The 24,639-nt window shown below is 47.6% G+C and overlaps 1 protein-coding gene across 2 annotated transcripts in view; it reads right to left on the bottom strand.

Moving 5' to 3' along the window:
• LOC105475868 (endonuclease/exonuclease/phosphatase family domain containing 1) overlaps window positions 1-24,639 on the bottom strand; it is a 157,301-nt gene that overhangs the window by 22,610 nt on the left and 110,052 nt on the right. For both annotated transcript variants that reach the window (XM_011731420.3, XM_011731421.2), the window contains exons 4-6: window positions 6,981-7,091; window positions 3,336-3,470; window positions 111-249 (exon numbers count right to left, since the gene is read on the bottom strand). In XM_011731420.3, the coding sequence (XP_011729722.2) occupies window positions 111-249; window positions 3,336-3,470; window positions 6,981-7,091 (385 nt within the window). The remainder of the gene's footprint in view (window positions 1-110; window positions 250-3,335; window positions 3,471-6,980; window positions 7,092-24,639) is intronic.

The following is a 24,639-nucleotide window of genomic DNA, read 5'->3' as shown; positions in this document are numbered from 1 at the left end:
ACTCACATTGCTGACAAACAGCCAGCCCAACTGGTCAGAGGTGGTCAGAAGAGGCAGCGCTGCTGCTCTGCAAAACAGTGGCCGAGCCATGGCAAAAGACAATTTCCTACCTTTCAGTGTTTCCTGTAGGGTCTGCGCAAAGCTCGCCAACCGGTGGCCATCACTGTGATTCTTGCTGGGATTCTCACTCCCCGGGAGGGTCAGGGCTGCCAGGTGAAGGTTAACAAGGGTCAGGTCGTGACTTCCCACCTAAGCAGCAGGAAACAAAGCAATAGGGAGAGGCTCAGAAGCTCATATTTCCTGTATCCGTTACAACCGACTCATAAATAGCTTTGTGCACAGAGTTGACAATGGTAAACAAGAACAAGGCTGGCTCACACCCCCAGGAAATAATGCAAGGTCTTTCATCTTCGATTTTTCCAAGGCACCTGCAGGACAAGGCCTATTTTATTCTACCAGTCCACCTCTAACATTCCACCTCCTATTCCTCACTTCGAGCCTAAAAGATTGGGCATATCTGCATAACTGTAAATGTCTGAGTTTTTTTCTTTCTTTCTAAGCAGTCATATAAGAAGGAGGTGGAAGGCCAGGCATGAGCTTATGCCTATAACTCCAGCACTTTTTTTTTTTTTTTTTTTTTTTTTTGAGACGGAGTCTCGCTCTGTCGCCCAGGCTGGAGTGCAGTGGCGCGATCTCGGCTCACTGCAAGCTCCGCCTCCCGGGTTCACGCCATTCTCCTGCCTCAGCCTCCCGAGTAGCTGGGACTACAGGCGCCCACAACCGCGCCCGGCTAATTTTTTTTGTATTTTTAGTAGAGACGGGGTTTCACCGTGGTCTCGATCTCCTGACCTCGTGATCCGCCCGCCTCGGCCTCCCAAAGTGCTGGGATTACAGGCGTGAGCCACCGCGCCCGGCCCCTTTTTTTTTTTTTTGAGAAGGAGTCTCACTCTGTCACCCAGGCTGTGGGGGCGTGGCGTGATCTCAGCTCACTGCAACCTCTGCCTCCCAGGTTCAAGTGATTCTCCTGCCTCAGCCTCCCAAGTAGCTGGGAGTATAGGTATGTGCCGCCATGCCCAGCTAATTTTTTAATTTTTAGTGGAGACTTCACCATGTTGTTCAGGCTGGTCTCAAGCTCCTGACCTCAAGTGATCCTCCTGCCTCAGCTTCCCAAAGTTCTGGGATTACAGGCGTGAGCTATTGTACCTGGCCACAACCCCAAACACTTTGGAAGGCTGAGGCGGGAGGATCACTTGAGGCAATTTGAGACCAGCTTGGCCAACATAGTGAGACCCCACTTCAATCAATCAATCAATCAATCAATCAAAGGAGGTGACTCTGACAGCTGGTTGTTATTATAGACTTGGGGCTTTTCTCCAGAGGGCTAGCCTGAGGTCTCCTGCCAGGACCCACTGCTGGGATCTGCCTCCTCCTCCTCCTCCCTACACCTCCCACACACGCCCCTCTGTGTTCTTTTCTCTCTGGAGCCCACTATACCTGGATGCTCACCTTAACCTAATTTCAAACGTGTCCAAACCAAAAGCTTACAGAACCTGGCCAGCCTGGGACATGCCCCAGCCCTGCATCCCCAAGGGCAAGTGCAGAAACACGGGGTGAGAGTTTGTCTCTGGGCATCACAGCACTGCTCAGCTACTCAGGGCTTAGCAATCTTGCCCTTCCGTTTGTCATGGCAACCAACATCAACACTGCCAGGAAGGGAAGGGGAATAGGGGAAGCCCCCAGGAAGTGGAGGGTGCCGGTCTTATCTTACGGATGTGGTCTCAGTTTGCCAGCACCCAGGACCAGGAGCTCTGAAGCTGCAGCTCTGCTAGAGAAAGCATCTTAAGGCTGGGTGGGGGCACAGTGCCCGAAGAGATGAGCCCTATCTCCGTATTGCACCACCTACTGGGCCTAGAATGTGACATGCAGTACAAGAGGCCAACTGCCTGTTTAGAGGGCTGCTTTATTTAGAGGATTTGGGCTAATCAGCATTTTCTCATTATACCCTTAAAAACAGCCTGCCTTCTGGTGATACTGGATTATCAGTATCACCCGTGGGGTTACATGGCCATAACCCCATGTGGCCAGTACTGGAACAGGGACTTGACATAGAAAGGGGGCCCAGGGTGGTGTTAGGAGGCTTAAAGGTGACACCTGGCTGACTTACACATGAGTACCACAGATACACCCCATGGACACCCCTAGGTGTATGTGTGCAGACAGAGCCCCGCCAATACCACAGACAGAGGAATGAGAGGGGCTGCTGGGCACGACAGATAGCCACAGGGTGAGCACACACCCAGCCTCATCAACTCACAGCTACGAGTGTGCAAGGTGGCACGGGGGCTTGTAGCCTCAACACAGCGGCTGCTCCCAACCCTCAGCTGGCAGACACCTCCTGGGCTGGGATTTGAGGTGACTCTCAGGCTCAAGAACTGCTCTGGGGCACACAGAAAGCAGGGGGTCTCCATGCCCAGGAGGGAATATGCTTGCTGGGCTCCAAGGCACCGGACCTGCTTGCCTGGCCTGTGAGCTCAAGTCAAGGACCACGGGGATAAGGCTCCCTGACTGCCAACTTCATGACCTGCTTTGGCTTCTGCTGCCCAGCTGCTGACCATTTTGCGGTTCATTAACACTTCCCAAGGACATCCGGGGAGAACCAGAGAGACTGCGCTTGATCAATCTGCTGAGCTGCTCCCAGACTCAGGGGGGACAGAGACTCCCACATGGGCGATGCCAGAGATGGGGCTGCCCCTGGCCTACAGCCCAGAGCTCCTCCTGAATCCCCTCCAAACCCAAACGACCCCTTGAGAGGCCCTTCTCCCTGGTAATAAAGGAATCGGGCCTGAGATGCAGCCGATAAGAAGGGGCTCCTCAGGCCATTTCCGCTGCCCTTGAATCCAGCCATTCCCTAACACCCGGCCTTTGAGATGAAGGATCACTGCAGGGGCTTTTGGAAAGCAGGTCGTCCAGATAATCCCCCAAATTCCATGGGTCTGAGATGGGGTCTAGGAATCTATGACTGTAGGAAAATCTCCCCAGGAGACTCTAATGAGGGTCAGGTTTAGGAGCTATACCGAATCTTCCTCCTTCCCCCGTCTCCTGCTCTGATGCCAGAGCTATTGGGGCTGAGAGTCTCAAAATCCCTTTCATTCCTGCCCTGGACAAGTTTGCCTGCCAAGGAAGCCCCAGGAGAGACGAAAATCTCTCACCATGAAAGGCTGAAATCAAGGCAAAAAGACAAGCCTTCTCGTACTCGTGGTTTTACAAAACGAGCCCTTTTCTTTCCTTTTTAGAAAGAAGCGGATTCCACGTCACAGACGGCGTGGAGCGGGTACCTTGAACCGCGCGAGGTATGGGCTGGGGCCCGCCGGCTTCCCGTGCCCATTGCTGGGCGAGCTCTCCTGCGAGCCGGCGTCTCTCAGCTCCACGCCGGCCGCCGCGTCCCACAGGAATCCTGCATACCCGGCTCCCTGCAGCGGAGAGGGAGACAGAGTCTTGGTGCCAGAGTCCACCGCCTGGGGAAAGGAGGCAGAGAGGCCAGAGAGACCGAGAGTAGTCCCTACTCTGGCTCAAGCTGTTTCTAAACCAAAAGCACACCACAAAAGCCACAGCCACTCTCCCTTGCCACTCCCCAGCCCAAATAATTTCACATATTGCCAAGTTCAGAGCTTTCCATTGCAGCCAGGGTGGCCTGGGCTCTTCTGTCTTTGCGGGGAGGTAAGTGAAGCCAGGCTAGGTGCAGAGATATCTTTGGAATCATCACATCCCATGAGGTAGCAATTCATGCTCCCATTTCCCAGATGAGGACACCGCGGCTCAAAGAGGTTAAGTAATGTTCCTGAAATCCCACAGCTGATCACCATGCTGAGACTAAAACATACGACTCCAAGGGATGGGCTTTGCTTACTGATTAGCTGCAGCTTACAACAAATGCTGCCCGGCACCTAGTAAAAGCCCACTCAGTGTTTGCTGGGTGAGTGGAGGTCACAGTTGACAGTCCTAATGGCTTAGGCTGCTCGGGGGCCCTCCGCACGTGGATGGGGCCATGGCAGAGGTGTGAAGCTTAGGTCAGAGGTGCCAGGGCTGGCGGTGGGCCGAGTCCTAGTGCCGGGTGTTAAACCCTGCTGCTCTGAATGTGCCTGCTTTGCGCTGCTGCTGCCGCCTCTGGAGGCTTGGAGAAGAAGACACGCTTCTCCTTTCACCCTACCCCAGCCTCTGCTGTCCATGAGAGTGCTTCCTCAGCACCCGCGGCCTGGGAGCCATCTGCATGTCATTTGAGAGGCCAGCAGTCACCACTCTTCCCCATTGCAAAAGGAGGGGAAGTGACTCTGCACAACCACCCTCCTAGGCAGCCACCACAAAGTCCTCAGGGTCAGCGCAGGTCTAAGCCACACACCTGCCAGGCTCAACCCCTTGTCTGAACATGTGTGTTTTTAGGAGGAAGGAGGAAGGGGATGAATGTATTGTATGCTGGGCACTTCTATATTTGAAATTATCTCCTTGCCCATCCCCTGGAGAATGTGCTGGTTTGGGAATGAGAAGACCTGGGCCTCAGTCCCACCTGAGTCACTTAGCCGTGGGACCCCGGGCGAGCCACTCAGTTTTTCTAAACCCCGGTTTCCTCTGGTGTGGAGGGAGGTAAGTACGACTGCTCTGTTGGCTTTGGAGGATTATCTCTCCATCTGCCAGTTCCCAAGCCACGGTGCCAGAGTAACTTACTTAAAGCATCCCTCAAGTCATCTTCTGCCCAAAAGCCTTCAGGGGCTCCCCGATGGCCCTGGAAGGGGAGCCTCTGCGGTGGGGCCTACTCCTTCCTCTGCCTCCCTCACCAGCTCAGCACTGTTTTCCCCACCCCCACTTCCCTGCGCGCTGCTCCTTCCACCCTGGTTTCTTGTCCCCTCCTGGGATCCTTTCCCAATGCCCCTGACCTAGGCGCTCCCCTCTCCTCCCGAACAGCAGCCGGAGGAACAGCGTTTCCAGATAGAGAGAGCGAACTGGGCTTGGGTCCAAGCACCACCTCACATTTCAAAAGGGTGGCTTGCGGGCAAATCATTTCATCTTATTAGGTCTTCATCTTCACAGCTGGAAACCACACCTCTGGCTATCGTGGAAGCCCTAGGGAGCTGGAGAGAAGATGCCTGGGCAGAATTTCAGGCATCGGAGAATGGCCCCAGCGGTTACCACTTTCTTATGTTTGTCTAGAGACAGAGATTGAACATTTTCAACCTGCAGGTATATTCTGTTTGATTCACATAGTGTTTACATTTTTTTGGATTATCTGTTCATCTTTAAAATTCAGGAAATTTCCCATTAAAATGAAACTGGGAGGTTTGGCCACGTTGGACCCACAATACTGCATGGTAACAACTGGGTAGACATGGACCCAGCTGCAGCCAGAGTCAGACATGAGTTCTCTCAGTCCACTGCAGGCGGCCAGCCTGCCACCTCATGCCCATCCCGCCTGGCCCTGGCTTGTGCTGTGTTAATGACAAATTCCAAAGCACAGTATCTTTTAAAATCCTATAGCCACCCTATAGGTGAGCTAAGAAAGGGCTATCGCTCCCAGTTTACAGATGAAGGAATTGAGGCTGACAGGTTTTGGTGGATGGAACTCGGGTCTCCCTGCAACCTCATGTTGTTTTCCAATGGCCTTGACACCCTGACCTGGAATGGGGTTACCTGTCTTGCCCTCCAACAGGCTATGCACTCCCTACGGGACAGGCCAGGTCAGGCTTCAGCTGGGATCCCCACTGTGTGTTGCAAAGAGTAAAAATGTGCAGACATGGATAGCTGGGGCTGTTTTTCTCACCAATGTGTATCTGGCATGAAACAAAATGCCTGGTACACAGCCACCTTTCATCAATGATTTGTTGAATGAATGAATACAGTGCTGAATGGACTATAAAAGGCTCGTGAAGCTCAGATACCTACATACATGTAAAGTGTGATTAAAAAAGGAAGGTGGTATTATTCTTATTATTTCTATGTGGACCGGAAGGGAGAGCTGTGAACTAGATGCATTCAAATTCAGCTTTATCTCCAGCCTTCTCTGGATGCATGCTGACTCACTGTCAGCTGCGGGAGCCATTTACACCTCCAAACATAAAACCCAGAGACAGAAGATTTCACGCACCTTTTTAAGTTATAGCTAAAAAGAGGGTAGGGGGTTACTGTCAAAAAATGGCCACTTTTAATCCAGCCTACTTTTATGATTTAAGAGCCTAAATTATAAACATTAATCATATAAGTATAAATCACATGTTTCTGTAAGCATGTTAGGTATGCCAGGGATTTAAAAATCTGCATTTATAGGAACATTACATAATAATACATTTTCAACTCCTGGTTATTATCAGGAGTCTGTTTAAAAATCTAAAACCCCACTGATGTTAAGCATTGCAAGGTGAATAAATCTGGCCTTGAATAACAATATGAGGGAAAACATGTATTTACAGAGATTTACCCTTACCTGCTCACATGGGCAATACTGATGAAAGCAAATTCAAAACCAAAATCTGCCGAACATTTCAATAGAACATTTCTATGTTGAAATCACGTGCATAATTTCTACCACTAGAAGCAAATACTTCATTTGTGAACTAGGGTGAATCTGAAGTTTTCAGTCAACGAGTAATGAGCTCTGCACAAACTTGGCAGAAGACAGAACTGTGGCGAAGGGATTAGAAGGACAAAGGACAGAAATACCCATTTGCTGCCTTGGCCCTGGACAGGATTTCTCCTCTCCTCTCCTCCCAACACCCTAAGCTCTCATTTCCGTCTTGGCAGGAGTCCATTCCCAATCTAAACATGAAACGAGAACGAGGGCATTTAGAAATGAATAGCAAGGATTTAAAAATTGGGCAGAAATACAAAATTGCACCAAGGATATTGGCAAAGGAAATTTTTAAATGCCCTTGATTAGGGGAAAAGTATGTTTAAATTAAAGGAAGGGAAAGGCCAGGTTTTGCCGACGAGGGTACCTTCTGGAGCTGATTCGAGGGCTTCTCAGCAACAACAGCCTTCCAGCATCCCCGGGGCCCCTTCCACTTGCGCATGTTGGGCAGGGTCGGCTGGTTTAGCTCCGTGCAGAACTGCAACGACAGAGCACAGGTCAGAAGCGTGGGTTCACGCCTAAAGCAGTCCCGGCTGGTGGTGGCCTGAGAAGCCAGGCACTGCATGATTCTGAGTCATCAGCCTTATTCAGACACTGCTGAACTACATCCCTGTTTTTCAAACACCAGGGTTTGCAAGACCCAGACGACTAAACAAGCACCACACATTAAAAAGAAAACTGCCTGTGTGTGAAACACCAAATTATCACCTGGGGACTCTCAGTTCACAGAAATTGATTCTCTCTGTAGCATTCTTGCCCAAACAGTTCAAAAAAAGTCATCAGAATCCTTTTCATCCCTGTAAAAGCAGTGGATTGAAGGTCCCAGGAGGATCTGGATCAGTGTCAAATCCAAAGAGGTAACAAGATGGATACATGGTGACTTTCTTCTTCAGGGCTCAGCTTAGAGGGGGCAAAAAATGACCTCCAGCTTCAACTTGAACCACTGTAGTGCTCGTCTTGCTTTCCTCTTGCTGCGGAGAGCTGCTGCAGCACCCACGCATATGCACACGGCATGCACTTCTTTTGCTAATGCATGTTGCACCAATATGGCTGTAAAGTGACTGTCACTGAGGCAAAATAAAATTGCACACAGTAGGATGAAGAGTGGAAAAACTATGTACTTCAAAGTTTGGAGACCAGCTCCTCTAACTCTGCCTCAAACACAACCCCTTCTCTTGGGGTCATACCTCCTCGTCCTTCACAAGCCTTGGAGCACCCCACTCGTTTCTTTCTCTAACCACCCCTACGAGTGAGAGCCTCTTGGCTTCCTTCTGAGCACATCACCGCTCTCTCCCCTTAAGGACTCTCATTCAGCCCCATTGAGGTAGCTTACACCTCTACACAGAAAACCCCAGCATCTGTACCCATCGCCAGTTGCTCTCCTGAGTTTTAAAAGCACTTCCCACTACCTCCTCAACATCTCTACCTGGAGGTCTCCTTAGCCCCTCACATCAGCAGGTCCCAAAGGGAACGCATTGTTCCTTACCCCACCCAGTGCCCATCTTGGCCCAAAGCACTTCTATCCTTCCCGCTGCTCGAACTCCTTCCTCACCTCCCGCCAGCACATTGATTCCACTGTCGCATGTGTCTGGGTTGCTTCCTTTCTGTTCTCCAGCCACTGCTGGAGCCTGTTTCAGAGTCCCATCTTCTCTCATGGGGGTCACTGGCATAGCTTCTAAGAAGTCCGTCACTGGACTCACCCTGCAGCTATTCACTAAGTTCACTGTCATGGCCATGCTGATGCACCCCTCTGTGGTCCTCCAACTGTGGTCCAGGGACCAGTAGCCACAGAATCACCTGAGAACGTGCTAGAAATCCTAGACCTACTAGATCAGCAGCTCTGAAGTGGGCCCAGCTATCTGTGCCTGAACAAACTTACTGGAAGATTCTGATGCACGCTTGGGTTTGAGAGCTATTGTGGCTGCCCAGGTCCTCCCTCAGCCTCTGCTCCAGATCCTGGCGGTGTGTGAGCAGCCACCACCCTCCCAACACCTCTGCTGCAGAAAGCCACTCTCATGCCCCCTGGACAGCCCACATCTAATGGCTGGGAGAGGCTAGGGTCCAAAGCTCTGGTCTTTCGCCTCACATTGCTTTATCTGTAAGAGGGAAGATGAAGCACCAGCAAGTACTGAGACAGTCATTTCTTCAGGGACAAGCGCTGTGGGGAAGATGAAACCAGACAAGGGGAGGGAGAGTGCTGAGAGTTCTACTTTAGAAATGGGCTATTCTAGGAGTGATGCTGCTTTTACAGTTAGTCATGTAAGCATCTATCTTTCTCCAGCAGTGGACTCCACAGGGCAGGGACTGTACCTGAGTCTCCTTTATAAACCCCTACCTGGCACAGAGCACAGCACCCAGCGATGCTCTCAAGCATCTGCTGGTGAATCAGAAAACTCAAGGCAAGATTGCAGTCTTCAAATCTGTGCATGACAGCATGACAAACAAAGCAGGGGGCGAGGATGGGGGGTGGAATTTCTCCTTAGGCTATTATCCAAGTAATTGCCTCCATTGTAACCTGACTCTGCATACAGATATGTTCTATGCTGCTGAGTTTGTCTGGGAAGCATTCTCTCTGGAATTTGCTCAACCGTGACTTTTATGGGTTCTGCTTTCAACACAGCCCAGAGCAGAGTGGCTGTGGAGAGAGTCACTGCTGACAGCGGTGAGGGAGCGGGGAAGGTGGAGAGGGTGGGGTTTCACCCTGGATGAGTCCCCTTGGCCAGATGCTCCTGGCTGGAAGCCATCCTCGGATGGGAAATAAAACACTTTGGAAGACGCAGCCGGAATTTATCGACTATAACTTTAGGGATCCTGCGAGGAAATGTACTTCACAAAGGGTCCCATTTCCTGCCGGGGAATCATTTGCTTGCTGAGTGATCATTAGTGCCGCATCCAAGAAGCATTAAAAACAGAGCAGCTCTCCAATGCCCAGCTGGTGCTTCGCTGTTCTCCACGCAGGGGGTCCCAAACCTGGTTGCTCATCAGAATCTCCTGGGATGCACCCTGGAAAGCTCTATTTTTAAGAAGCACCCCCCGCCCGCCCCCTGCCAAGGGATCAGCCAACCAGGTAGGTCAGAGAGGCCTAGCCATGGGGATGGAGAGGGAACGCACCATGGTGCCGTGACTCCCTGTCTGCAGGCAGTGGCGCCACCAGGATCGTTCTTTTCCAGAAATCGAATCTCTCCTAACCCTTAGATACCTGAGGACAGTTGTATCTCCCATTCACACCCAAACCCCATCCCAGCTTCGAAAACCCCTTCCTGGCAACACCATTGTGATGGGAGGGGTCAGAAGTGTGCAGAGGTGGCCCAGGCTGACAGCACTGATTCCCATGCTCGTGGCTCTCACAGGTGGTCTTTTGAGCTGGTCACAGTGTAAGCACCAGTGTCACCTGGGAACCTGTTCAAAATGCAAATTCTCAGGCTCTACCCCGACCTACTTAACTAAAGACTCTCAGGGGTGGGGCCTAGAAGGCTGCATTTTAACAGCCCCTCTAGATGACTCTGACAGGTTCAAGTTGATTTCATGGATGAAGAAAAGACATTCTCATTTTTCTTTGCTTTCTATTAATATTTAAAACTTTTCACTCACAGGTAAGCTCTAGGAGCCGTAAGGAAGCAGAATCCCTGACGCTTAAGGGCCGTCTTTACTCTCTATGCCTGAAGCCCTGTCCTTAACAACCTCTCTCAGCCCACAGAGCAGATCACCCCTCGCTCTGCCTTCTTCTTCAGTATTTATGTTATTGGGGATATTAACTTGAGAGACGACGGAGGTAAGTGTTTATGGCTACAAGCATTCTGTGTCCTAATTTTCATGATCAGAGTTAAGGAAGGAGTAAGTATTTTCTTTTATTTCTAGGACTGAAAAAAGAATTGTTAACTTAGCTATCTGCACTACCTATTCACAGAAAACCTAAGGAGGTGAGCGCCTTTCAGACCCTTGCTACTCAAAGTGTGGTCCACGGACCAGCAACATCAACCTCACTTAGAAGCCTGCCAGAAATGCAAACTCTCAGGCCTACCCTAGACCTGCTGCACCAGAATTGGCATCATTTTCCCAAGACCCCAGCTAAGCTACGAGTTTCTCAAGCTGGAGAATCCTGATTTAGAGCCTTCCTGTTGACCTGTACCAAGGCAGATGCCATTGCACGCACCGTCTTTATTATTCCCGGCACAGCCCACGGGAGGTAACTGCTACCAGTTATTCATGAGCACAGTGCTGCACAGAAAGGTTAAGCCCAAGCTCGAGTTCAAATTCAAGGTTACACAGTTAGCGGGAGGGTCTGAACCCAGAGCTGGTTCCTGCTGCTCTACTTCCTGGCCTCGACAGGTGGAACAGGGGAGGCAGGGCAGATTCAAAAGGGTTGGGGCTGGCCCCCTCTACTGAATCTTTGGCTCCTTTCTCCCAAAAATTTCAAAGGAAAACAAAAGCATCCTCTGAGAGCTCTCAATCTGAACTCCACCTTCAATTGTTTTATGTAGAGCAGCTCGTTCTCACACTTTTTGCTTTGCCCACAAAAGGAAGAAATAAAACTCTTATGTAAAAGCAGTCCACCAGGGCAGAAAGGTCAAAATGGAAGAGGGAAGGTTTGTGTTCATCACAAAGTGTCCCAGACCGGTCTGGTCTGCAAAGCCCAACTACTGCCACCCCACCCTCTCGGGTTTCTGAATCCCCAGTGGCTAACTCATCACCTATCCCCATCTGGTTCTTGTTTTTAAAACCGTGGATTGGTGGACCCCCATCCCGGATTGACTGAGTCTGGTTCTTTGAGGTTCTGGCCAAGGTTGGTACTTCTAACAAGTTCCCCCAAGCAATTCTAAACTACAGTTTGAGAAAAAGCTCAGGCAAGGCTAGACAATTGCCGATTTAGCACTCCTAGTTTTAATTCCTGTGGCCTGGGAAGACAGCTTTCATTATTCCAAACAAACAAATACTATTTTGGCTCTCCCGGGACCCTGTATCTCAAAAGCCTCTGACTTGTGGTTGTAAACAGATAACCCTGTGAGGTAATGTATGAGGCAATATACCGAGCCTGTCACACTATGGCACACAGTAGGTATGTAACGGGCATTTGTTGAATGAATGAATCAGTAGAATCTCTCCTAGGGATCCCAGTTTCTCTCTCCCAGAATCAGTTATGAGAGATACCAGTGAGCTCGATTTGTTTCTCCAGCATCAGACCAAACTGGGTAAAATTGGGTCTTTTAGCATGCTAATGTATTATAATTAGTGTATAAAGAGCAGTGAAGACAACCAGAGGTCACTTTCATTGCCATCTTGGTTTTGGTGGGTTTTGGCCGGCTTCTTTACTGAAACCTGTTTTATCAGCAAGGCCTTTATGACCTGTGTCTTGTGCTGACCTCCTGCCTCATCCTGTGACTTAGAATGCCTAACCACCTGGGTATGCAGCTCAGTGGGTCTCAGCCTCAGTAGGTTACCCAGCCCCTATTCAAGATGGAGTCACTCTGGTTCAAACACCTCTGAAAGTCAGATATTTAAACTCCAATCTACAAGATGTACAAGGTGCCGGCATTTAGAAATGCCAAGTCCTAAAAGAAAGACCACTTTGGCTACACCCTTGGGCTGTGCTGCATCTTGGTTCAGCCCTGAATCAGCTGACTGCAGTGGCAAAGGGCTCTAAGGCTTGAAACCAACAGATTTGTTGCTTGTGGACCTTTGGACTTTTTTTCCTCCTACTTTGGCTCCTCCCTCTTTCTGAAAAGAATATTCCGTAATTCATCTGGTGCTGACTAGGAAATAAAAATAATAAAGGTGGGTCGGGCGCGGTGGTTCACGCCTGTAATCCCAGCACTTTGGGAGGGCGAGGCGGTTGTATCACAAGGTCAGGAGTTCGAGACCAGCCTGACCAACATGGTGAAACCCTGCCTCTACTAAAAATAAAAAAATTAGCCGGGCATGGTGGCACGTGCCTATAATCCCACCTACTCAGGAGGCTGAGGCAGGAGAACGGCTTGAACCCGGGAGGCGGAGGTTGCAGTGAGCCGAGATTGCGCCACTACACTTCAACCTGGGTGACAGAGTGATATTCTGTCCCAAAAATAAATAAATTAAAATAATAATAAAAATAAAGGTGCTCCAACTCCACTCAGTGGTCTGTCCAGCCACCACCAAGTTCAGAGGTCCTTTAGTCTTTCCCTTCCAGTGAAATTAAAGTGCATCCTGGGACTCTGTGAGCAATTTATAAAGATGTGTTGCTAATCTTGACTACACAGCCGGTGACAGAATATCAATAGTACTGGTAGGCATTTTAAAGTAAACTCTGAACGGCCATCCTCATCCTGCTTCCTGGATGGGTGGGGAGGGCATGTTTTCATTTTGAACCCTCTAGGTCAAATTTCCAGATGAAGCTGCTACACCGAGCTGGGTGTTTCACTTGCTTTCCTGACTCTGGACGTGACTTCCCTTTGACAATGAGTTTTGCACATGGTAACAATTTCCTGTGTGTTCTCAGCGGTAGCACTGAAAATGCAATCTATTTTGGTGGATGAAGTTGCACAGGTGAGTTCTCCTTAAAAAGATAAATCCTTACCATAAAAGTAAAGAAGCCCTTGTCTTAGGCCATGCAAGGTCAGGAGACTGAACTTTCATTAAAATACAATAGGACACAGGGCAAATGACAGAGGCAATATTTTTAGAAATGTGAACGGTAAGCAAGGGCGTCCTCACGCCAGGAGCTTGCGCATGGGGATGTTAACAACCGATATTAGAAGCCACTGAACCTGAGGATATCTGTGGGCGAGCACATGGGGGCTCAAACTGAAGAATGGCTGGGGTCATCACAAAATGTCAATGGAGGGACAGCATTAGGAAAAATAGCTAATGCATGCTGGGCTTAATACCTAGGTGATAGGTTGATAGGTGCAGCAAACCACCATGGCACGCATTTACCTATGTACTGCACATCCTGCACATGTACCCCAGAACTTAAAATAAAAATAAAAGTCAATTTATTCTATGAGAAAAGTGAGAACACAAAAGCCAAATGATGTCCAAGTATAAACTAAATATTAACCATGTTTGGCCTTCTAAATAAAACAAAGAAGCCTACTACAAAGTTTTTCTAGGATATTTAAAATATCAAGATGTTGATATTTTGAAAAACCACATGGCCTACAGGGCAGAAATACACTTTCTCTGCTGAGGTCTACTGAGTGCCAAGTGACTTCATGGTTCTTAGCGGCTTGTACAGGCCCTGGCTCTCCTTAGGGCTGAGACAGGAGCTCCCACACTGGATGTAACATGGTCATAAAGCAAGAGCAAGGAGTATTTCAACCTTCTTTCTCCCTCAATCTGTATGAGAGAAAAGATTTCTCATTGGCTCATGCCCTTAAAAGAGAAGAGACGGGTTCCCGCAGAGCCAAGATGAGGTGTAGCTACCTTTGCTCCAATGCAAATGCAGGTATGCATCCCAGAGGGGGCAGGCCCAAGGTAGGGCAGGGAGCAATGTGTCTTGGGGCTCCAGAGCCACTTTGAACCCTCACACAACACTACCACAGTACTGCCTCTAGGATCCATTCCTACAGGCCCAGCAGCTCAAGGAGGGAGAAGAGGCAGGCCATTCCCTGGGTACACTTAGAGGCTCAGTGAGCAATTATCCTTTTCCAATAATGAAAGAATGAACTGGGCTTGCTTCCTCCTGGCTTCAGAGGTTTCCTCAGAGGGCCACATTTATGGGTGGAAGGAGAGGAGCACAGAGGAGTTCTGGGACCCTGCACACATCACTGAACATCTTTGTGCCTCAGTCTCCCCATCTGTTAAGTAAAGGGATGGGGGGAGATGACTCCAGCCCAGAGGACCCCTAGTTCTAAAAGTGCATGATTCTAGAACTCTGGGAGGAAAAGGCAGGAGGGAGGGGCTAGCATAGAACTGAGAGAGGAAATATGAGTCTCATAAACATTAAAACCCCTTTCTCCTTCCTTCTCTGTGATAATTACCATGTGAGCTCCACCTAAAGACCCCTTGCTAAACTGCCTGGAATAAGAGCTCACTTTTAAGCTCTTATTTACTTAGGTAGTAATCCCAAGAGGTTAATTTGGGTAAATCCAACAATGGTAAGAAGACACAGGTGGCCTAGGAGCTATAACGAGGTTAGCTCCTGAGTCCTGTTTTTTTAAAAATAAAGCCAGGGGGAGGAATGGGGAGAAAAAGGGAACCAACATTGACTAAGTACCAAGGACATGGCAGGCGCTAACCACAGCTCACATTCAGTCCTCATGACAACCCTGGGAGGTTGGGAATAACAATCCCATTTGACACACGACGAAACCAGGGCTCAGAAAGGTAACATGGCCGGGTCACTCCCTGCCACTCAGAAAACGGAAACCAATCGACCTGTGAGGGGTGTGTGTGTGTGTGTGTGTGTGTGTACGCATGCACCACATGCATTCCAACTTGTGAGTTCCCTGGAGCAGCACAGCCACCACCCTGCTGAGGTCAATTTCGTCACTGATGCCTCGGGTCACATAGGCCCTGATGACCCAGATTTCACAGAGAGGACAGTACATCAGTCAACGTTCCTCCCAGGAGGGGCCGGGGCTGGTGGGCCATGCCCACTCCATGTCACATGCCTAGCATTCAGAGCTTTGTAAGGAAGCCCTGTTCTAAATGCTCAGGTCCCACCCTTCCTTGTCAGAGGAGCCACGGGCTTCCTGCTCCTGTGCCACAATGCGCCACTCGTAGGATGGCTCTTTCCCATTCTTCTTCCATGGGGGCCAGGAAGGCATTCTGGATGACGGTGCATCCTTGTTTAAACATTCTTATCATGCAGAGGAAGGTAGAAAGCAAACAAGGAGACATTTCCTCAGCGCCCACCACCAGCTAATTATTAGCTGCTTTTACAGAACCAAGGGAAGTGACACCCACGTGCTCTCCCGCCACCAGCGACTGCTGGTTCTGTTAGCCTCTCCATGTGCCCCACAGACACCAACCACAGGATTCCTGAGCAAGATGGTTACAAAGAAGCGAAGGGAGCACCAAAAAAAAAAAAAAAAAAAAAAAAAGGAAAGAAAAAGAAACAACAGAAAAACGTTTGCAAGGGCAATTATGAAACAGAGCAAGATGCACTGGTGAGTTTGTGGAGACTGAAGTGACGTTAGGAGGAGGGAGGAGCTGCGAGGGGTGCAAACACACTCCTTAGAGACTCTGCACTTCCACACTGTGGCCATCATCATCAGAATCATCTTCATCACTCATCTCTGCCCTTTAGGAATGTTCCAAAGGTTCTTTACTTCTCCAAAGGTCTTTGGATGCTAAGACTCTTAATCCTAGATGGGAATTAAGACTTCCATAGTAATTTCATGGGCTTTTTTTTTTCTTTAAATTAATGGCAGGGGGCAGTGGTTCATGCCTGTAATCCTAACACTTCGGGAGGCCGAGGCAGATGGATCACTTGAGTTCAGGAGTTCAAAACCAACCTGGCAAACATGGTGAAACCCCGTCTCTACTAAAAATACAAAAAATTAGCAGGGTGTTGTGGCAGGCGTCTGTAATCCCAGCTACATGGGAGGCTGAGGCTGGAGAATCGCTTGAACCTGGGAGGTGGAGACTGCAGTGAGCTGAGATCGTGCCATTGCACTCCAGCCTGGGTGACAGAGTGAGACTCTGTCTCAGAATAGAATATAATAGAAGAGAATAGAATAGAATAGAATAGAGGCTTACGTTCCTTACACCTTATACAAAAATTAACTCAAGATGGATTAAAGACTTAAATGTAAGACCTAAAACCATAAAAACCCTAGAAGAAAACCTAGGAACACCATTCAGGACATAGGCATGGGCAAAGACTTCATGACTAAAACACCAAAAGCAATGGCAACAAAAGCCAAAACACACAAATGGGATCTAATGAAACTAAAAAGCTTCTGAACAGCAAAAGAAACTATCATCAGAGTGAACAGGCAACCTACAGAATGGGGGAAATTTTTGCAATCTATCTGACAAAGGGCTAATATCCAAAATCGACAAGGAACTTAGACAAATTTACAAGAAAAAACCAAACAATCCCATCAAAAAGTGGGCACAGGATATGAACAGACACTTCTCAAAAGAAGATGTTTATGCAGCCAACAAACATATGAACAAAAGCTCATCATCACTGGTCATTAGAGAAATGCAAATCAAAACCACAATGAGATACCATCTCATTCCAGTTAGAATGTTGATCATTAAAAAGTCAGGAAACAGGCCGGGCGTGGTGGCTCACGCCTGTAATCCCAGCAAGGCAGGTGGATCACGAGGTCAGGAGTTCGAGACCAGCTTGGCCAACATGGTGAAACCCTGTCTCTACTAAAAATACAAAAAATTAGCCAGGCGTGGTGGCGGGCACCTATAAACCCAGCTACTCGGGAGGCTGAGGCAGGAGAATGGCTTGAACCCAGGAAGCGGAGGTTGCAGTGAGCTGAGATTGCGCCATTGTACTCCAGCCTGGGTGACAAAGCGAGACTCTGTCTCAAAATAAATAAATAAATAATAGTGATAAATAAAAAGGAAACAATAGCTTGCTGGAGAGGATGTGGAGAAACAGGAATGCTTTTACACTTGGTGGAAGTATAAATTAGTTCAACCATTGTGGAAGACAGTGTGGCGATTCCTCAAGGATCTAGAACTAGAGATACCATTTGACCCAGCAATCCCATTACTGTGTATATACCCAAAGGATTATAAATCATTCTACTATAAAGACACATGCACATGTATATTTACTGCAGCACTATTTACAATAGCAAAGACTTGGAACCAACACAAATGCCCATCAATGATAGACTGGATAAAGAAAATGTGGCACATATACACCATGGAATACTATGCAGCCATAAAAAAGGATGAGTTCATGTCCTTTGCAGGGACATGGATGAAGCTGGAAACCATCATTCTCAGCAGACCAATACAGGAACAGAAAAACCAAACACCACATGTTCTCACTCATAAGTGGGAGTTGAACAATGAGAACATATGGACACAAGGCAGGGAACATCACACACCAGGGCCTGTCAGGGGTGGGGGGCTAGAGAGGGATAGCATTAGGAGAAATACCTAATGTAGATGATGGGTTGATGGGTGCAGCAAACCACCATGGCACATGTATACCTATGTAACAAACCTGCATGTTCTGCACATGTATCCCAGAACTTAAAGTATAGTAAATAAATAAAGGCTTATGTCCTGCTATAAATAAATATAAGTGCGGGATAATTTATAAAATAGAGACTCAGAAAAAATTAAGTATAATACCACTGTGCAAAGACCACTACTGCTAATATTTTTGGTGGAATTCCTTCTAGGCTGTTTCCTGTGCATTTTATCAATATATCTTATCTGTCTGTATACACACACACACACACACACACACACATTCTGCTTTTCCCACTTATACTGTGCCATGTTATCATAAGCTCTTTTAAAATCACGTCCTTCCTGGGCCATCTAACCTGCTGTTGTTCAGTGTGCCATCTCCTTGGTGGCGAAGCTTTCATTGGCTGCCTTTTTGAGGTTCATTTCTAATCAATATGAAACATCCTAAAATCTCCTAGCAAGGTAGCAATAAAACTTCACACACCATGCCCTCTCATGCTCAAAATGATTTTTTTTTTGTTTTTGTTTTTTGTTTTTTTTTTTGTTTTTTTTTGTTTTTTTTTTTTGAGACGGAGTCTCGCTCTGTCACCCAGGCTGGAGTGCAGTGGCCGGATCTCAGCTCACTGCAAGCTCCGCCTCCTGGGTTCACGCCATTCTCCTGCCTCAGCCTCCCGAGTAGCTGGGACTACAGGCGCCCGCCACCTCGCCCGGCTAAGTTTTTGTATTTTTAGTAGAGACGGGGTTTCACTGTGTTAGCCAGGATGGTCTCGATCTCCTGACCTCGTGATCCGCCCGTCTCGGCCTCCCAAAGTGCTGGGATTACAGGATTGAGCCACCGCGCCCGGCCTCAAAATGATTTTTATCTATATGTTTAGAAAAGAATCCTGGGTAAGAATTTCAAATGACAATATCTTTGTTTCCAAAAGTAAATCAGTAGGTTTTCGTTGCTGGGTTTTGCTTTATTTTTTTAAATTTTAAATTAGAATAGAGATGGGATCTCACTATGTTGCCCAGGCTGCTCTTGAACTCCTGGGTTCAGGCGATCCTTCTGCATGGGCCTCCTGAAGTACTGGGATTCTAGGCATGAGCCACTGCGCCCAGCCTGCTTTGTTTTAATATACCTGCCTGTGATAAACAGATGGCAGCACAGGGGCCTGGGGAATGAATGACCAAAGACATTAACCCCCCAAAACATACGATCAGAAAGGATATGACTCTTTAGTTTTTTAGAGACGGGGTGTCTTGCTATGTTGCCCAGGATAGACTCCAACTTCTGGGCTCAAGCCATCCTCCTGCCTCAGCTTCCTAAGTAGCTGGGACCAGGTGTGAGCCACCACACCTGGCTTGACTCTTTCCTTTTTAAATCGCTGACTGACACAAGACAAGAGTCTTCATAAATAGCTTAGTTTTTTACATATGAAGACAAATCCTCACCTTAATTTTTTCCCTCTAGCTTTATTTATAACAAAGTGGTTCTTTAGATAATTTGTCTTGACATCAACCTGTATTTGTTAGGACCTTCAGGAGCGCATGAAGCCCTAAATAAGTTGAGTAGCTTGGTTATCTGTGTGTTTAAAATAGCCATGGGATTGCCAAGCCAGAACTTGGTGGGAATATCTACTGCCCACTCCAGTGCTTTAAACAAACCCATGCAGACTCCAGCAGGAAACACTACTGCCATCACTCAGATTTCTCCTCTATGAGAAGAATTCTTCCACGTCCTGAATGCTTAAGTCCACTCATTATTTAACAGTAAGGTTAAGAACACAGACTCTAGAGAAAGGCTGCCTGGATTCAAACTTTGGATCTACCACTTACCAAGAGTTCTGACTTTGGACAAATGACTCATGTATTCTGTGCCTCTGTTTCACCATCTGTAACAAGGGGCAAATAATCATTGCTGCCTCACGTATTTGCGATTTCTAATGCAGGCAGCACAGGCCTGGCACCCAGCAAGTCTCTGTATGTGCTCTCCTGGTTGTTAGATGCACTGGGCTGCTCTCTCAGGCCTAGATTAGAGAGAGACAGATCCCCCTTCAACATTCCACACTTGGCAGCACAATTTCTGAAACACACCAGCAAAGGAAGGAGGCAAGAATCATGGTTGGGGCCAGGAGCCAGCATTGCATACTGGGAGGTAGAGCTCCCCAAAATAAAGCACTGCTGGCATGGATAGAGAGATGGAAAGCTATGGTTGGTAATATTATCTGGTGAGGAGAATGGACTCATCTGATCATTCGACAAAAACTTAGCAAGCAGCTGGGTACGGTGGCTCACGCCTGTAATCCCAGCACTTTGGGAGGCCAAAGTGGGTGGATCATGAGGTCAGGAGTTAGAGACCAGCCTGGCCAACATGGTAAAACCCCGTCTCTACTAAAAATACAAAAATTAGCCTGGGATTACAGGCACGGTCGTGGGTGCCTATAATCTCAGTTACTTGGGAGGCTGAGGCAAGAGAATCTCCTGAACCCGGGAGGCGGAGGTTGCAGTGAGCCGAGATCACGCCACTGCACTCCAGCCTGGGTGACAGAGCAAGGTTCCATCTCAAAAACAACAACAACAACAACAACAACAAAACAATAAGTACCAAACAGGGCCATCCTGGGCTAGGTTCTTATCTTAGTCAGTTCAGGGCTGCTACAAGAAATGCCATAGATTGGGTGACTCAAACAACAAATATTTATTTCTCACAGTTCTGGAGGCTGGAGGTCCAAGACCAAGGTTCCAGCGATTCCATTCCCGGTGAGGGCTCACTTCCCAGTCTGCAGACAGTCACCTTCTTCCTGTGTCCTCGCATGGCAGAGAATCATCTATCTCATGTCTCTTCTCACAAGGGTACTCATCTCATTGATGACGGCTGCACCCTCATGACCCAATTACTTCCCAAGGACTCTACCCCCAAACACCATCACACTGGGGATTAGGACTTGAACATAGGAAGTTGGTGGTAGGCAGGGGATACAAACAGCTGGTCCATGGCAATTCTGGAGCTATCATGGGGAGTAAAACAGACATGGTCCTTTGCCCAACATGAACTTACAGTCTTACAAATAATCACCTGCATGTACAACTGCAGCTGGGGCCTGGGCTGCAGAGGAGTGGTTCCAGGAGCTTGTGTTTATCCAGGATAGTCTTGGTGTTGGTGTTCACTTAGTTGGGGAAAGCTTCTCTGAAGAGGTGATGCTTGAGCTCAGAACTCAAGGATAAGAGGAGTTAATTAAGCCAAGAGGAAGGGAGAGCATTCTAGGCAGCACAGACAGCATGTGCAAAGGGCCTGTGATGGGACAGAGCATGGAGAGTTTGCAGGACAGAGAGGCCAGTGTGGCTGTGGCACAGATGGGGAGGGAGGGGGCAGGGTAGGGAGATGAGCTTGCAGAGGCCTGGCCATGCAGAGACCCCCATACCCTGAAAGAAGCTTGTTTCTTATCCCTTGAGCAATCCTAAGATCACCGCAGGGTGTGAAGAGGGGATCTGAATTTTGAAAAGTCCGTGGGGCTATGGTATACAGTACCAGTTGCAGAAGGGCCAGGGTGGACACAAAAATGCCAGCTGAGTACTGCAGTAACAGAGGTAGCTTGACTGGGAGGACGGCAGTGGGCAGACTCCAGAGATAATGTGCTTGGCACCAAAGAAGTGAGAATCGTATTCAGACAAATACTTGTACATGAATGTTCATAGAAGCACTACTCCCAGTAGCTCGAAGATGCAAACGACCCAAATGTCCACCAGCAGAAGAATGGAGAAACACACTGTGGTATATTCATGCAAGAAAGTATTATTCAGCCGTGAAAAAGCAATGAAGTACTGATACACAGATGAACCCTGAACACATTATACTAAGTGAAAAAAGCTAGACACAAAAGGCTACATATTGTATGACTCCATTTGCACAAGACATCCAGAGTAGGTAAATCTTACTTTGGACAGAATCCAGATTGGTAGGTGCCATGGGCTGAGGCAAGAGGGGAAGGGGGAGTGACTGTTTAGTAGGTTTGAGGTTTCCTTTTTGGATGATAAAAATATCTTGGAACTAGATAGAGGTGATAGTTGCACACGATGTGACTCTCCTAAATGCCGCTTAATTGTTTACTTTAAAATGGTTGATCATTCATTTTATGTTATGTGAATTATACATCAATAATTTAAAAAGTGACTTGAGTGATGGGCTAGGTGTTGAGGGTAATACAGAGGAACCACACCATCATTCAACAAACACTGAGGATTTCGCGTGAATGGGTGCTGCTCTAGGCTACTGCTGTCGTGGAGCTCTCGGTCAGGGGAGAGACAGGAGTTCAGTGCCCTGCCCTGGGAGGCTGGCTGCCTCTAGACTAGAAGAATTCAAACGTCTCTCCACATATGGTTACTGAGCACCTAGGAGAGGAATGCACAGCCCAGTAATTCTTGGAATACTGGCTCTTTGAAGTGCAAAAAAAGACACTTTTAGGGCAAATAAAATAAATACTTCTTTCCAAATTAGGCGCTAAATTTGTGAGTAATTACTGAAATGAATTATTCTAAGTGGAAGCAAGTCTGAAAATAGCACTGATTTTTGGAGGGCTTTGTGGCTATTTTGTGGGAGTCTAGGAAAGTTATAGGCAGCGTGGCAAACCCCAAGTGAGAGCGGAAACACTGGGATGGCCACACCATGATTTGCACCAGACATGCCCTTCCATAGATTCTAAGGTTTACATCGCCTGAGATGCATGCCGGCCGGGAAGGAAGGCTGAGAACGCAGAGTTTCACTTGGCACTTCCTACTGAAATGCTGAACCCCAAATCTGGCAGGAAATGCCAGCCATGCCTGTTACAACATTGAGCTTGTAAGCAAAAAGGGATCTGCCCCAGGTTTGCAAGATGATAACTTGTTTCCTCAAACAAACCATGTTGATTTACCCAACCACCGTTCTCCCTTTCTAGAGTTTTCTTCCTCTTTGATATTTTCAAGTTCACAGGCTGAAAGAATGTGTAAGACAGACACAGGAGACAGACGGTTTCCTAACCCGAGAAACCACCCAACAAGAAAACTGAATAGTAGGAGTATGTTTAAGAGAAAGGGCAGGGACGAGGAAAAGGAAGACGGAAGAGAGAGGAAGCCAACACAAAGGGGAAAGGATTAATAATTATTTAGGTACTCAAATCCAAAGAAAATGAGTTATGAGTAGGACCAAGCCAGCAGTTTACAATAGCTCCCCATTCCTACCCTCTTACATGAACACCCACTTATTTTTTTAAACCCCAAGGATACATTTTCTCTGTCTGTAAACACTGAAGACTAGTTCACTCTCAGGCAGGCTCTAGATGGCCAGGCTCCCAGAACTTCCCAGGCATATTTCTGTGAAGAAGCCAGAGTTGTTCAGGAATTGTCACATTACACAGAATTAGGACTTATGGACCCTCAGGGAAATTGCTCTGGTTGCAATTTTTCTTATGCAATGCCAGCCTTCAGCTATTTTAAATGGTGTTTATGCAGCCAGCTCTGCTCTGCGGTGGCAATAATCATAAAAATAAAGACTTCAAAGCCCTGGGTGAAAGTCCTACTGATTCATGACTTATTTTATTTTGATCTGCATTATGTCAAATCCTAGTCTTTACAGCCTGCATGTTTCCTATTTTATTTCAAGGCAAATCACACAGATTTTTTTTTTTTTTTTTTCAGTGTGGGCAGCAAGAACTACAGGTGGCAGTTCATGAAACAGCATTCTCACTTTGGAGAATGTCCTGAGAGTCACTGGTTCTCCGTTTTCTTTCGTGCTAATGGGAGAAATGGAAAGCCAAATCCCCAAGCTATCTTTTAGTTCAGCTCCCTTCCTGTGAAATTTTTGGCCGCAGGCTCTCAAAAATAGACAAACTGTTTGGTGCTAGTTTCACAGGCTTTTCTGGCTCCCTCCAACATACTGGGCACTGTGGGCCAAAAGCAAACTGGACACAGAGGAGGAGAGACGGGTTACAAAAATCAAATACCAGGCAAGGACCATATAATGGATGCCATGACAGTGTCCTGCAGGCCAGGAGGAGACACTTCATATTAATGACTTGGAACCACAGCAGCTTGCATTTCCTAGAATGCTCACCCTGTGCCAATGCTTCAGGCCCTTTACACACGTGCCACGATGTGGTCCATGTGATGGTTCTGTGTGGGTGGGAGGTGTCATCATCCTTGCTCAACAGAGGATGAATGCAGGGCTGAAGGGGTTAAGTAACAGACTCAAGATTAACCACAGGGTAAGTGGCCAGGCCAGGACCCAAATCCATGTCTATCGTCCTGACTTCACTGCGGGCTTCCCCCTGAAGCAACTCTAAGGAAGGAGTAATAGGATCAAGCTTGTGTTTCCGAAGGATTACTCTGCTAACAATATAAATGAGGAACTGTAACAAAATGAAACTAGAGAGACCAAACTGTAATTCTGTATGTCTTAGCTTTTCTTTTTGCTTTAAAATTTTTTAGAAATTTCACTTTTCTAGCCATAGTATGAATACCAATTAACTGGTGTGAGCTTTATCTATGTAAAAGTCTCTCTCCCACAAACATATATATTATAATTTTTTCATAAATAAAAGCTGGTTTAGTGCTGTTTCCAAATAAATTAAGCAAAGAAACCGTCAAAAATGTCCCTGCCACATCCTGAAATGAAGCATAAAAATACTAGTTACTTCCTCCCCTCTCACTCGCAAACGTATCCTTGCAAAGCAAGTGCGGGACAAGAATGTGTAGGTCAAGAGAAACAAAACAAACAATTGATACATAGCAATGTATTCTCCCACTAGGAGATTTAGGCAGATGGATGGAGGGAGGGAAAACAGAACTTACCTGCTAGAGGTGAGCTATAATACAAAACTGTGGTCTCATGAATTGTAATCACGGGAGAAAGGCCCTGATGCTCTCCCAGGAGCTGATGCAAATGTTGGGATTTGGGCAAAGCCCCAGAACGTGACATC

Source organism: Macaca nemestrina, chromosome 4, assembly GCF_043159975.1.
Source record: "Macaca nemestrina isolate mMacNem1 chromosome 4, mMacNem.hap1, whole genome shotgun sequence".
NCBI classification, from domain to species: Eukaryota; Metazoa; Chordata; class Mammalia; order Primates; family Cercopithecidae; genus Macaca; species Macaca nemestrina.
The sequence above is the reverse complement of the archived record's forward strand: the minus strand, read 5'-3'. Positions and strand labels throughout refer to the sequence as shown.